The sequence below is a fragment of the Larimichthys crocea genome, chromosome XXI, assembly GCF_000972845.2.
Source record: "Larimichthys crocea isolate SSNF chromosome XXI, L_crocea_2.0, whole genome shotgun sequence".
NCBI lineage: Eukaryota > Metazoa > Chordata > Actinopteri > Sciaenidae > Larimichthys > Larimichthys crocea.
In genome coordinates, this window is record NC_040031.1 from 21318305 (window position 1) to 21331963 (window position 13659).

The window sequence follows — 13659 nt, forward strand, 5'->3', positions numbered from 1 at the left end:
TTTAAAAAAAAAAAAAAAAGTCCATCATTAAACGGCCTGACTAATGTGTCAACGACATGCAGCAACAGCGTCTAACCCCGATCCCTTGTAACCATCCAACCAAAGCCTACAAAGGACGAGATGCAAATACTGACTTAACTGACTTACTACTGTAGAACACAGATCAGATGTGAAGGTATTTGAGTCTGGACCAAAGTGGTTTTCAGAAAAAACAGACCAACATCGCAATACCCTGAGCCTTACATGCATCGCTAAAAATTATTAACTAATTTACTGAGTGAAAGTGGCACAAAGAGGCTATTAATTCACATTTCTACATGTGCCTCCCTGAATATTAAAAGTAAGATAAGGTCCCTGCTACTTACTGAGCTGTTTAAAGAGTTGTTTTATTACTGCTACTCTCCAGTAAAACCAAGTTTGAAGAACTTCCTAAGCCAGACGTAGATCTGTGCTAAGGTTGACACCCTGCATTGTGTTTCACTAATAAATACTTTCAAAAGAGATGACTGTCTTAACTAGAGAGCTATAATGAAAAGATTTCCTGAGGTCTGTGTCTACCCTACAGCACCATTGAAAACAGAGACAACTCTGCTAATGTGAGTTTAGCCAACTAAAGATGATACTTTCCCTCTAGACAGCCAGTGTATAATTATCGCTTTGTGCTCTGTGGAAGGGAAAACTTGCTCAGTGTCCCATAAAAGGACACGACAACAGAGAACAGATCCATCTGCCAGCAGCTAAATCTGAAAGTCGAAAGGATGCAGTTACCTGTCTGCCGTCAATGCCTAGACCCTCCCCCCGCTCCTGCCAGTAATGGTCAAAGGTCACACTCACAGACTGGCCAGGGACCAGGCAGAGTATCAGAGAGAGGAGAGCAGGAACAGCAGGCTGAGAGGGGAAGAGGCAGCAGAGACAGTGAAGAAAAAGAAAGTCAGGGAGAAGTTAGTGCAGAGAGAAAAGCAAAGAGAACTTGGCTCATGGAGAAAGAGATACGAGTGACTGGAAACAGGAATGAAGGTTAGAAGCAGCTTCCAAAGTTGCAGAAACTCAAAGAAGAAGAGGAGCCAATGTAGAAACTTCACTGAGGCTACCTCTCTGTCCTCTTTGGCCACAGGCTGAATGGGAACTGAGGAAGGTTCTGGTTTTCCATGTGAGGATGGAAAGGCACCGCTGGCGCTCTTGTTGCGGATATGGCCCCCAACATGTTTGTACGCCCCCCTGGTTCCTGAAGACTGCAGCTGTGGATGCAGCTGGCGGTTTGGCGAAGAAGGTGTTGATGTCAATACCAGAGTCTTGAGCGCCGTCACCTCTGCTTGTAGAACATCAATCTGGGAGTGGGAAACAAAAAGGACAGGGGAGGACAATGAAAAACTTTGCCAAAATGCTATTTATATCCTTTTATTGTTGACATCAAATATATCTAAAAATACCTTCTTAGAGCAGCAGCCTTTTAAAGACAAACTAGCTTGCAATCCATAAATAGTTTAGGTGGTATGAAGGAATTTTAACGGGACAAAGGGTCATGAAAGTCACAGAAAGGCAGAGGAATTACTTCACCCACCTTTCCCTGAGCCTCCTTCAGTTGTTTCTCCGCTCCCGCCTGCTTGACATTAGCTTCATGCACCATCTTGTGAGCTTCCTGTTGTGATGAAGATTGAAACACTCAAAGTCGATGGGGCAGCAAAACAAGCTGAAAACACCACACTTTAGAAAGTTCTTTGTCTGACCAAATTTTTAATCAGCAACAATCACTAACTGATTAATCAGAGTCCTTTTATAGTTTTTAAAAAGCTGAAACATTACAGTGTTAAACTCACAGTAATGCATCACATCGCTCCCTTCATCATCGGGGTCAAAGACATGTCAGACATGTCAAAATTACAGTGCACTCAGCAGAGAGCAATGATTACTGCTAACCTCAAACAGACTGGCAGTCAGCTCCTCCAGCTCCTGCTCCAGCTGATTCCTGACTTGCGACAGACGCTCGCACTCCTTGTCCTTTAGTTTCAGTTCCTGAGATGTGGGGGAGAAATGGTCACGACCAGGAAGCACATTTGCACTGTCAACTTTTTTTTGGGTTACCCCGCAGATTTGTGTGTCTTTGTGTGTGTCAGCATAAAAACGGGTTGCAACACCTTCTTTGCAGCGTCCAGCTGTTCCCGAAGGATCTCTGATCCCTTTTCTCTGATTTCTTTCTCTCTGATCTCCAACGAGGAGCTACGAAGCCGGGAGAGGTCGCCATGGTCTCTGCCTGAGGTGGGCACAGCTTGGCCTCCTCCTCCCTCCACTCTTGACTCTGACTCTGGATCCAGATCTACCAACCTTTACACAAGCACAAATATAATCGTTAGTAAAGGGACAAAAAGATTTCCTATCAGGATATGAGGTTGATTTAATGATAATAACTGATTACCCCACAACTTTCTTACCATGTCCTGATTGCTTTGCATTGTATGTCATTGTGTGTATGTTTTACTCAGACTTAAATTAGCTTTTAAGATAAGTCTGGCACAAAACATTAAATTGCAAAACATCTATGTTTAATATCATTGTAAGTCACAAATAATATCAAGGATACACAGCAAGTGACCCTAACAAGGAGCCTGAAACCACTGAGTCATCACTTTCATGTAGGACGTGTGGGATGAGTGAAAAAGATATGATGAATATTTTCAGTTGTTTATAAGGAGGAAGTAAAACTAATACATCCTACCAACATTAAGGTTCACTTTTAACCGTTTTCGAGAGGCTGTGTTGCACTCGGTGTAAGTGTTTCTAATGTCTGTACGTCATTTATAGTTAATGTTTCTTAAAAAAACATTACATATCTGCATTAAGTTAGATTAAACTTTAGTTTCATATATACATATATACACACATACACTTTGATAGTGTCTCTAATTCTCCTTGGCCAAGCGTCAATAAATAATACAGCATAAGACATCAGAGGCTCCTGAACACTTTCTTCCTTCCTGACCTCACCATTGACCTTTGACTTCAGCAATTTCTCCACAACAGGTATTAGAAAATGAAGAGGTTATTGTTTTTCAGGTCACAATGATTTGAATTTGAGCTTTTTCTTGAATTCTAATTTTAGTTCCATTTAAAACATTTTTTTAAAGTTTATTATTATTATGAACCATTAGAGGGCAGTACGGTGATGCAGTGGTTAGCAATGTTGCCTCACAGCAAGACAGCTGGGTCCTTTCTGTGTGGAGTTTGCATGTTCTCCTCTTGTCTGCATGGGTTCTCTCCGGGTACTCCAGCTCCATCCCACAGTCCAAAGACATGAACCTTAACAGATTAACTGGTGATTCTAAATTGGCCGTGGGTGTGAATGTGTGGCTTTTGGGAATTGTGATAGATATTTTCTGACACTCTATTAACAAAACATTATTTAACTAATCTTATCAGCAAATGTTTCAATTTTTAAGTCTTTAAGGACTGCTTTGGAATATGTTTTGAAGTAAGCGATATGATATGTGATATATAAGTGAATGGATATGCAAAAACACACAGTAACAGACAGGTCGCTCGTCTGCGCATGTCTTAATGGCCTTTGTCTCTAGCCTCCTATTTGACCCCTTGAGACAAATACTAGTAAAGTAGAGTAAAAGACTAGAATAATGATTGGACTGGACTTGGACTAAAGGTTGTCTTCTTAACTGGCTCTGTGGTAGCCCTTGACACACATTTGTCAGCTTATGTCATCATTTTGAAAAAGCTCTCTTTGCCCGGTACACATGGAAACACCAAGCTGCCGAAAGAACATTTTAAGATTTATACACACTGGAAAGCTCAGTTTTGGAGGGAGAAAAACAATGTTCTAGTTTGGACAGAAATCTGAAACTGAGAGAACAATATGACAGCTTAATGTGGTCAGAATGAATGAATGTGATAACTTGGCAGTGGTGGCCTAAAGGTTAGAGAAGCAAGCTTGTGACCAGAAGGTTGTCGCTTCAATCCCCAGACCGGCAGGATTAATCTGGGTGGGGAAAGTGAAAAAACAGCACTTGTCCCTCCCTCATTACCACCACTGAGGTGCCCTTGAGCAAGGCCCTTAACTCCAGCTGCTCCAGTGTTGCTGCACAGTGGCTGGCAGTTAGACTGTGGTTGTACTGGGAAGCTTCCAGGTGTGTGTGTCTAACTGTGTGAATGTAATCAGGGCGTTCCTGCAAAAGAGAGCCTCACTCTCAGTGAATCTACCCTGAAAAAATAAAGGTTAAAAAACGGTTCTTTTTGTGGAAATTCAGGGCTAACTAGGGTGAAACAGCCTTGCTAACTAGATATCATTAGTTTAACTTGTTTCCTTTGTAGAACTTTATCACTATATGCTTGATCTCTATTGGAAAAGCCTAAAGCACAATAATTATTTGATATAGACATGTTAGACATGTTCTAACAAAACTTCCAGGTACTCGTGCTGCATAACTAGATAACAGAATATTTACCCATTAAAGGTCAGATTGTAAGATGTGATTGCGGTGCCTTCAGTTCCTACTGTGACATGGCTGTGAGATAGAAAAAGTAGGAGTACATTTTACAATGACCAAAAACTGAGAAAATCAGCAAATCCTCATACTAGAGAAACTGCAACAAGAAAAGGTACATGGCACATTTTCTTGAAAAAAAATAATATTGCATAGTCGTATATTACAACCCTGTAACATTGCTTTAAGGGTTGATAAATCTTTTCTTCTCTTTTTGATGGTGACATATCATATAGGTTTTGTATGTATGAGCTTGCTCTTCATTTGAACCCCATGTTTACACTACGTGAAATATTACATGTTTTTATATGTATATGTAAAGGAAGTATTCTCAATCTTCTGTGCATCATTTTAGACACTTTCAACACACTGAAAACTTTTACATCTCCCAAAGAATTTCAAATAAACCTTGTTCAGCTGCATAGCTTAAACCTTGCATTAACTGCCCTATCAGCTGGACACATATTTGGTTTTATTTCCTGTTGGTTAGCAGTATCGGAAATTACTCCAATATTGCAGAAAATGCTGGCATCAGTATTGGCGACTACTGGAGTCCAGGCACATATCCGATACCACGTAATTTATTAAATTAGTAATCTATTTTCTGGTTAGCTCCGTTAAGCTCTGGCACAGTTCTTCTGGCACAGTCTGTTGTTTTAGAGGGACGAGCGAGGAAGAGTTGATCACGTGACACGGACACAACAGACACACACGTATCAGAGCCGGTTGTCACTAGGCTTGGAGCTGTGCTAACTAGCACTAGCATATCATGTCGGCGCTGTGGCAGTATTTTACGCTGGATGCTCCCACCAGTAACATGTGTGTTCAGACAGGGACAGGCAAACCGGCAACTGGTGGTGAGGGAGTGCAGTGTTGGGGGGAGCTCAAGTGGGTCTTTATGTCTATACAGATGTAGCAACTTAAAAGTTCCCGTGTTTCCGTGACGGAACCGTGACGGGACCGTGGCTGGTCCGTCACAGGTCCTGTCAAGGTCCTTGGCTGGTGCGTGACTGAAATGTAATCCCCCGCGATGACGTAGTCAGTGAGGCCCCGACTGGAAACGCCCCTAAGCAGTCTGTGTGAAAACCAGCTGCAATGCCTCATTTGTCCACGGGGAGGCGGCAGGGATTGTTCCGCCTCTCACCGTCGACTGTCTAAAGACACATCTGAACAGATATGCCGGGGTGAGCTGATCAGCTGATCGCGGATCAGTTGATAGAAAAAAAAAAAAGATAGTTTGATAAGATAAACACTGAGGCAGCAACAAGAACATGCCAACATAAACCGTTATTAAAGAAAACTCCGCTCGTAACGTCCGTAACATAGCCTAGATGTTGTGATTTTAAACAGTGACCTAGGGCAAATGGCGTAAAGGCGCAAATCGAAAGAATTACGGGTGAATCAAGTATGAAATAAGTCAAGTATTTTTGGTTTTAATAAAGTTTGCAGTATAAGCTTACGAAACCATCAAACATATATTTAGGCATTCCATGAAAGACTTTATTCGCAAGGAGGCTAAGCCAGGCACAAAAACAGGAGCTCGTCGAGGAAATACAGACGTTTTGGCAAAGGAGAGTCACCGTGGACTTTTGCAACAGACTTCTCTCTGGACTTTAAAAAGCTGTGCCGTGTATTATTATAATGGAGGGAGGCATAGTGGAAAATAAACAGTGGTGTCCATGTAGAATAAAAAACAATAACATATATACTGCAAACTTTATTAAGACCAAACATACTTCACTTATTTCATACATATTGTAACGGGCTGTGTATACACTGTGGCTGTTGAGTTGTGTTCAGTAAGTTAGGCTGCAGTGTATGGGGTGACGCTGGGGGTGGCGTGTCGTGTTAGAGGCTGTGAAGCCTGTCAGTCATGGCAGTTGCCATGGCGATGAGGGGCACGATAGTAGCTAATGTGTTAATGTTATAGGCTGCTGTGCTTGCCTGGTTTTATTGTTTTTTGCGGTTGGCTACGCCCCACAGGAGCCTGTGTTTCCAGATTAGGAGAAAAGTCCAGCAAAACCAGTTGCTTCGTAGTTTCATTGTTCCGGGTCACTACAATATTCTTCCATTTACGCCATTTAGCCTATGGAATGGACGAAAATGAAAAGGAGGTCATTCATGTTCATGAACACACTCAAATCACAAGGCTACTGTATAGTATGCAGTACTCAAACCAGCTGCATTCTCCGCTCTGTGATCTGTGACACTGGGAGACCAAAAAGCCCATCAAGTGCAAACAGTGAGATGCTAATGAGGTTTGTATGGTTTTACCTGGCCTAAAGCGTGCACTACAGTAAATACCTGCATAACAAAGGGCTTCCAAAACGCTCGTCTCTTGCAGCTCTATGTCGCACAACAACAACGAGCCCTCCCCTCCAAATAAACTGTAATTAAAAAATAAACCATCGCTTGTATCTGCAGGTCTGACACACGGCCTGGCAGCCCTGAGACGTCCGAACCGTTTTTTGTAATTTTTTAAGGGTTAGTTTTGTTTACATGCATAGAGATAAACGAGAGAGAGGCGCGAACACAAAGAGAAGAGCGCTCCTGTAATTATGCAAAGACTCGGGATGGACATAGATTAATCCGCCAATCAAACAGCTGATGCGCCATGCCGGCCGGCATTAGCGCGAATCAGCTGTTTCTCTGAGTAAACAAAGGCAGCTGTCCAGGTGGAAGCGGCATTTAAAAAACAACACCAAGAAAACCACGTAAAAAACATGACAAAAAGCCACAAAACTCTCTAAACTGCTTATAGAGATCAGGACTCCACGGAGTTACTAGTTGAAGAAAACAAAAACGAACAAAAGAAAAAAGTAAAAAAAGTAAAAAAGCGACCTGAGAGGCTGGAACAGCTTTGCAAATAGATTAATGGTGATATTTTTTGTTATGCCCGACATAAGATCCTCACGTTAACGCAGCAACGTGTAACGCGATAAACGGCCCACCGCTATAAAGACAGAACAGCCCTAGATGTTGTTGATTTGGTGAATGGCTGACATGTTAGATTATAAAACACTTAATTTAATTTCAATTCAGAACACACGTCAAACATACGGGCTAACTGTACAGTATGGCAGTAGTCAAACCAGCTGCATTTTTCCGCTCTGTGATCTGTACAACTCGGAGACCAAAAGCCCATTACTGTAAGCGAAAACAAAAGGTTGAGCAACGAAGAATGCTAACGAGGTGTGTAAGCTACGTCATTCCAGTAGACAACTGTAAAAATGTTCTGTGAGAGAACGCCATCCTCCTGGTCATACCCTGTAATTACACGAATGGGTGGAGTTACAGATAAAAATAGGACACGCCCGGGGAGAAGGAGGGAGGTCTCTCCGTTCACGGGACTTTGCAGGGAAACCGGCTGGAAACTCAGCTGGGAGGAACCGGGCTGATTCAGGTGGCGTTCAGCCTTTGAACGGGAACTTTTAAGATTGCTACTACGTACCCTGCTGGATGTAAACGCTGGTGAAACAATGAGGAAATAACTTTTTATTTCTCTGATTAATAACAGCTTGACAAATGGCCGGGGCTTCTCTCTCTCTCTCTCTCTCTCTCTCTCTCTCTCTCTCTCTCTCTCTCGTCATCCAACACAAATAAAATTAAACTTCTTCGTGTCATTATATTTTGAAGCGTAAATTGAGTCAGACTCAGATTTAGAAGCGAGAAGTGAGACCACACACACAGGTAGATTATCATAGTTTAGTCCGTGAATCCACCTGGATAGTCTCTGCTAAAAGACTGTGACATACAACATATGCAAAGATGTGGCTGCACTTTAAGTACATTACATTACATTGCATTTAGCAGACGCTTTTATCCAAAGCGACTTACAGAGGAGGACATAAGCTGAGAAAGGTGTAAAGGAGCACAGAGTAGTTGTTAGTTTTGTTAGGCAGGGAAGCATTCTCGAAACAGAAAGGTTTTTACAAGTTTTTTAAAGGTCGAAAGGGATGTTGCTGTTCTAGTAGCCGTTGGTAGGTCATTCCACCATTTGGGGACGACCACAGAGAAGAGTTTAGAGTGACCTCGCTTTGCGAGAGGCGAGGGTACAACTAGACGGTTTGTATGAGCGGAGCGTAACGCCCTGGTCGGGACGTGAGCCTTTAGTAAGACGCTGAGATAGGCAGGGGCAGATCCTGAGATGGTTTTGTAGGCTAGCGTCAGAGCTTTGTGTTTAATTCTGGCAGCTACAGGCAGCCAGTGCAGGTCGCTGAAGAGTGGGGTGACGTGTGACCTTTTAGGTTGATTGAAAACCAGTCGCGCTGCGGCATTCTGGACCATTTGCAAAGGTTTGATCGCGCAAGCAGGTAGGCCAGCCAAGAGCGAGTTGCAATAATCGAGGCGAGAGCTGACTGTAGCCTGTATCAGGAGCTGAGCGGCATATTGGGTCAGGTACGGTACAATGCATAGCGAGATGACCTCGCTACGGAGGAAATGTGCTCAGAGAGAGAAAGACGATCATCAAGTACGACGCCCAGGTTTTTAGCAGCACGGTTAGGGGTAATACTGACAGTACCAATTTTCAGGTTGAAGTCATGGCAGATTGACTCATGGGCTGGGATGACCAGGAGTTCGGTTTTTGACAGATTAAGCTGGAGATGGTGGTCTTTCATCCAAGTTGACAGATCAGAGAGACAGGCGAAGATGCGTGCGGAGACCGTGGTGTCGTCCGGCTGGAACGACAGGTATAGCTGTGTGTCATCGGCATAGCACTGGTAGGAGAAGCCGTGTGAGCGGATAACATGGGACAGCGAGGTGGTGTAGATGGCAAACAGAAGGGGACCCAGCACCGACCCCTGCGGCACCCCCGTAGAGAGGGTATGAGTCGATGACAGACGACCTTGCCAAGACACATTAAAGGAGCGTCCAGCGAGGTAGGACTCGAGCTAGGAGTGGGCAGAGCCTGTAATGCCCATGTTAGCGAGTGTGGTTAGGAGTATGTCGTGATTGACTGTATCGAAGGCAGCCGATAAGTCGAGAAGGATGAGTACCGATGATTGCCCTCGTGCTCTGGCTGTTTTTAAGGCTTCTGAGACAGATAGTAAGGCTGTTTCGGTGGAGTGGCCACTTCTGAAACTCGATTGTTTTGGGTCAAGTAGGTGGTGATGGGTGAGGAAGTCAGTGACTTGTTTAGAGACCGCCCTCTCAATGGTTTTCGAGAGGAAGGGAAGCAGTGACACCGGCCGATAATTTTCAACCAAGGCGGGGTTAAGCGTAGTCTTTTTCAGTAATGCCGTAACTCTGGCTTGTTTGAAGGCCGCTAGAAATACGCCTGACGACAGTGAGGCATTTATCACGGATGTGATCGGTGGGACTACCGTAGGAGCGATATCTTGTAGGAGTTTAGAGCGGATGGGGTCCAGCGGGCAGGTGGTGGGTCGGTTGTTAATGATCAGTTTGGATACCTCGTCTTCTGAGAGAGGGGTGAACGAGGAGAGAATTGTGCTGTTGTCTCGGGGGAGTAGCAGGTTGTGACCGGGGGGATCACAAAATTGTTTGCTGATAATTGCCACCTTGTCTGTGAAGAAGGAGGCAAAGCTGTCAGCAGTGAGGTTGGTGGCAGGTGGGGGTGGGGGAGGATTGAGCAGCGATTTGAAGGTGGAGAAGAGTTTCCGTGATTCAGTTGTGCTGCTGATTTTCTTGTTGTAATATTCCATTTTTGCAGTCGTGACAGATGAAGAGAATGACGCTAGGAGAGATTGGAAGGCTAATTTTTTTTTTTATTATTATGCCTAAATTTTTTTTGTCAAATTGCATTTGCACTACTGATTATACTGTTGTATTTCAAAATAAATTCAAGCCATGAATTTGCTTATTATTTAGCTTAGTATTTATTCATGTTTTACAAAAGGGTTTAACCTAAGTCAAGCCTTACCACAATGATAATCATCACAGCCATGCAGGCATAGTATGATTTTTTTTTAATAACATACTGGTATCAGATCGGTACTCAAGTATCGGAATCGGCATAGGGAGGGGAAAAAATGGTATCGGAACATCTCTACTTCTCTAAACGGACAATTTAGAGTCACCAATTAACCTGTTAAGGTTCATGTCTTTAGACTGTGAAAGGAAGCCATAGTACCCAGAGATAACCTAAACAGACACAGGGAGAACAAAAACGAGATAAGGTTCAAACCAGACTGTGAGGCCATGCTGCTAACCACTGCAATGTCGTGCTACCACCTGCAGATACTCATAGCATAGCCATGGTGTGTGTGTGTTTCTATATCCCTTCTATTGGTGAAGCAAGCCCAGGCCTGTCTCTGGTAGCTCATACCTAACACAAACACGCACTTACTATGACATTCCACAGCCTCTATATACAAGCACACAACTCCCAGATTACCTAACATTCCAGAGGTTTCACAACACACACGCACACACACATTGCATTTCATCATAAGGATGAAAAACAATAACAGCATGGCGATGTACTTTTTCCTTCTTACTTTGTGTCTTTCTCTTTTCCCCCTCTGCCCACCCCCTCCCTCTTGTCTTGGCACATCAGACTGTTTATATATGTATACTATAATAGTTGTGAGTACATGGCTGATTTGTACAACAGCAGAAAGAATCGTTCACCCAGTTGAGCATCTAGGTGTAGCTGGAACTAGTACAGAACAAAGCACAACATATTTACAGGCCTAGAGTAGATGGACTAGGTTAGATTGTGTTGTAATTTTTTTGTGCTATAACATATAACAAATTTGGATTTTCCAAACAGCCCTAGCTTTACATGCTAGTTCAGGCTGCTGTTTTAACAAGTGATGATCCCAGCTGAAGAATTCCTGCCTTCAGGCTGTGACTAACAGCAAAAACAACAGCAGGGATTGTGTAGCCTAAAGCACAGATAATAAAGTCACATAGGCGTGGCCTGAGTGTTGCCTAACCTGTTAACAGACCTGGTAGGAACCCATGAAAAGCTGCTGCAAGCACAAACACACACACACACACACACACACACACACACACCAGGCCTAGAACCAGACTAGCAACCACTTTAACAAAATCCGCTAGTGTACTTGTAGTACATATTCAATCTGTTGTAAAAGAGGAGGTGCTACGATATTCTTTAATTAACTTTTTTGCATTCACAAAGGGAAGGTTCAGAAACTTGGAAAATCAAAAGGTACCTGTGACCCAACACCTTCAGAAATTAGTATGTGCAATACACAACAGAAGATCATAGATGTCCACAGAGCTACACAGAAGCTCAAAACCACAATGGCATGAAGCTGCATTAAAAGCACACATCAATATTTTGTAATTCTACACCTCCACAGAACTACTCAGACAGCAAACCATAGGTGTCTGGTTTAAAATGCTTTCACAACCACAGGGACATAAATCTCCACACTAGTGAACTGTGACACTGTTGACTCTATGATTTGGCACTGAGCAGTGGGGAAAAACATCCAGTGATTCATAGCTTGTTGTTTGTCTGCTAAGTGTACTCTACTATACTATACTGTGAAAAATGTTACATGCAGTATTCATACTATATATGCTGCTGTGGCTCAGGGAGGAGAGCAGATCTTTCACTAATCATGATTGATTCATGATGGTCAGTGGTTTGATCCTTGGCTCCTCCAATCTGCATGTCAAAGTGTCCTCCCCAAATTTCTCCCAATAGCTGTACCATTTGTGTTCCCATCCTGGGAAAACAGGATGAGTCTATTCATGTGCTATGAGAAGACTACTGACTGAGAATGCTTATTTGTACGTAGGGCTGCACGATATGGCCTATAACCAATATCTCGATATTTTAAAGCTATATCGTGATAGATGATATATATCTTGATATTTTTATTTCTCCTGTAAATCACAATGAATGTTAAATTCAACCCTTTGATGCAAAAAAATAACATCAGTATGATGATTCAAGTAGACCCTTCTATTAGATTAGTAACGGCTGCGCCGCGTTTTAGCTGCGTCCTCTGCCCTGCGTCACCTCACACCTGGCGCGTCTTAACAGCGTAGCGAGCCGGCCGTATTCACGCGAGATTCCTGGACGTATGCGAGACCCTGCGATAAACTGTGTATAAAGAAAACAACAACAACAAACAGCTGACTTTGCCCGTGGCGCGGGGAGACGCTTCTGAGACGCTCCGCGGCGCGCCCTGTCTGAGTGCTCTCATTGACTAGACTGGCAGCTATCTGCTCCGGTGACCGCGGCGCGTACGCCTCCGGAGTGGGCCAGTGGGCCTCGTCTCTCCTCACTTGATACAAAAAGTACATGCGCGCAGGGGATTTTTCTGGATGGGCGGGGAAGTGTGCTGCGTGCTGTGAGCAGCACCAGGAGTGAGTGACACAGGCAAAACGCCGAAGAATTAAATGCCGACGGCTTAAAACATTTACGTGACAAGTACTCGATGGTCACGATATAGTCATTTCATACATCTCACGTAGAACAAGCCACGATATATCGAGTATATTCGATCGCCCACCCCTATTTGTACGGCAACATTCTCACCGACCAGCACTCCTTGACCAGTGTGAGTTTGGCCAAAACAGTACAAGGCCATGGTCTTTCAGTCAGTATTGATCCAAATATATACATATATGATACATACATACACTCACTCAGGTGTCTGGGTCAAAGGTGACTCTGTACAGTAAAACATTTACTGCCATGTATGAATTACTTCCTACTTCATACTGCTTCCTCTTCTGTACTAGAACAAACCATCAGGTACATTCAGTATCTGACTGGCCTTTTGTTGACTGAATGGGGGATTGGCTGGGTGACACCTATGTGTGTTTAAACTCAGGAGTCAGTGAAGATGACTGACTTTGGTGCATAGCATATGTGTGTAGTTTGGTAGATTGGAGTGGGCAGCTCATCACCAGAGCCAGAATACCCTGGTAGGGGACTGAATATGAGGGTGTGTGTGTGTGTGTGTGTCTCATGCAGGAGATAGAGACACACATTACTATGAACACACACACACACACACACACACACACACACACACACACACACACACACAGTACTTTATTTTGACTCAGTCCCACGCAAACTGTCCTGCTGCCACAAATACTTACAAGTTGGGCTGCTCGATTACGGGAAGAATCAATCACGATTATTCAAACAATTAATTTTGAGTTTCACAATGCATTTATTCAGCATTTCTCTCTCTCTCAAAAAACACTTTGTTAT

General features: G+C 43.4%; 2 protein-coding genes across 3 annotated transcripts in view; both read right to left on the reverse strand.

The window, feature by feature from the left end:
- bcar1 (BCAR1 scaffold protein, Cas family member) overlaps positions 1-13659 on the reverse strand; it is a 131959-nt gene that overhangs the window by 84756 nt on the left and 33544 nt on the right. The window lies entirely within an intron of this gene.
- Positions 500-2400, reverse strand: LOC113744190 (rab-3A-interacting protein-like). Its single transcript, XM_027272775.1, has 5 exons — positions 2136-2400; positions 1918-2013; positions 1562-1639; positions 1092-1328; positions 500-888 (listed from the first exon to the last, which is right to left on the reverse strand). The coding sequence occupies exons 3-5, from the start codon at positions 1625-1627 to the stop codon at positions 685-687; spliced, it is 507 nt and encodes a 168-aa protein (XP_027128576.1). The 5' UTR covers positions 1628-1639; positions 1918-2013; positions 2136-2400; the 3' UTR covers positions 500-684.

Excerpts from the sequence above, each read along its gene's own strand:
- LOC113744190 (XM_027272775.1), bottom strand. The coding sequence starts at position 1,627 with ATGGTGCATGAAGCTAATGTCAAGCAGGCGGGAGCGGAGAAACAACTG. Across the intron at positions 1,329-1,561 it reads TGAAGGAGGCTCAGGGAAAG|ATTGATGTTCTACAAGCAGA; the intron begins GTGGGTGAAGTA and ends TCCCACTCCCAG. Across the intron at positions 889-1,091 it reads TGGCCAAAGAGGACAGAGAG|CCTGCTGTTCCTGCTCTCCT; the intron begins GTAGCCTCAGTG and ends TTCCCCTCTCAG.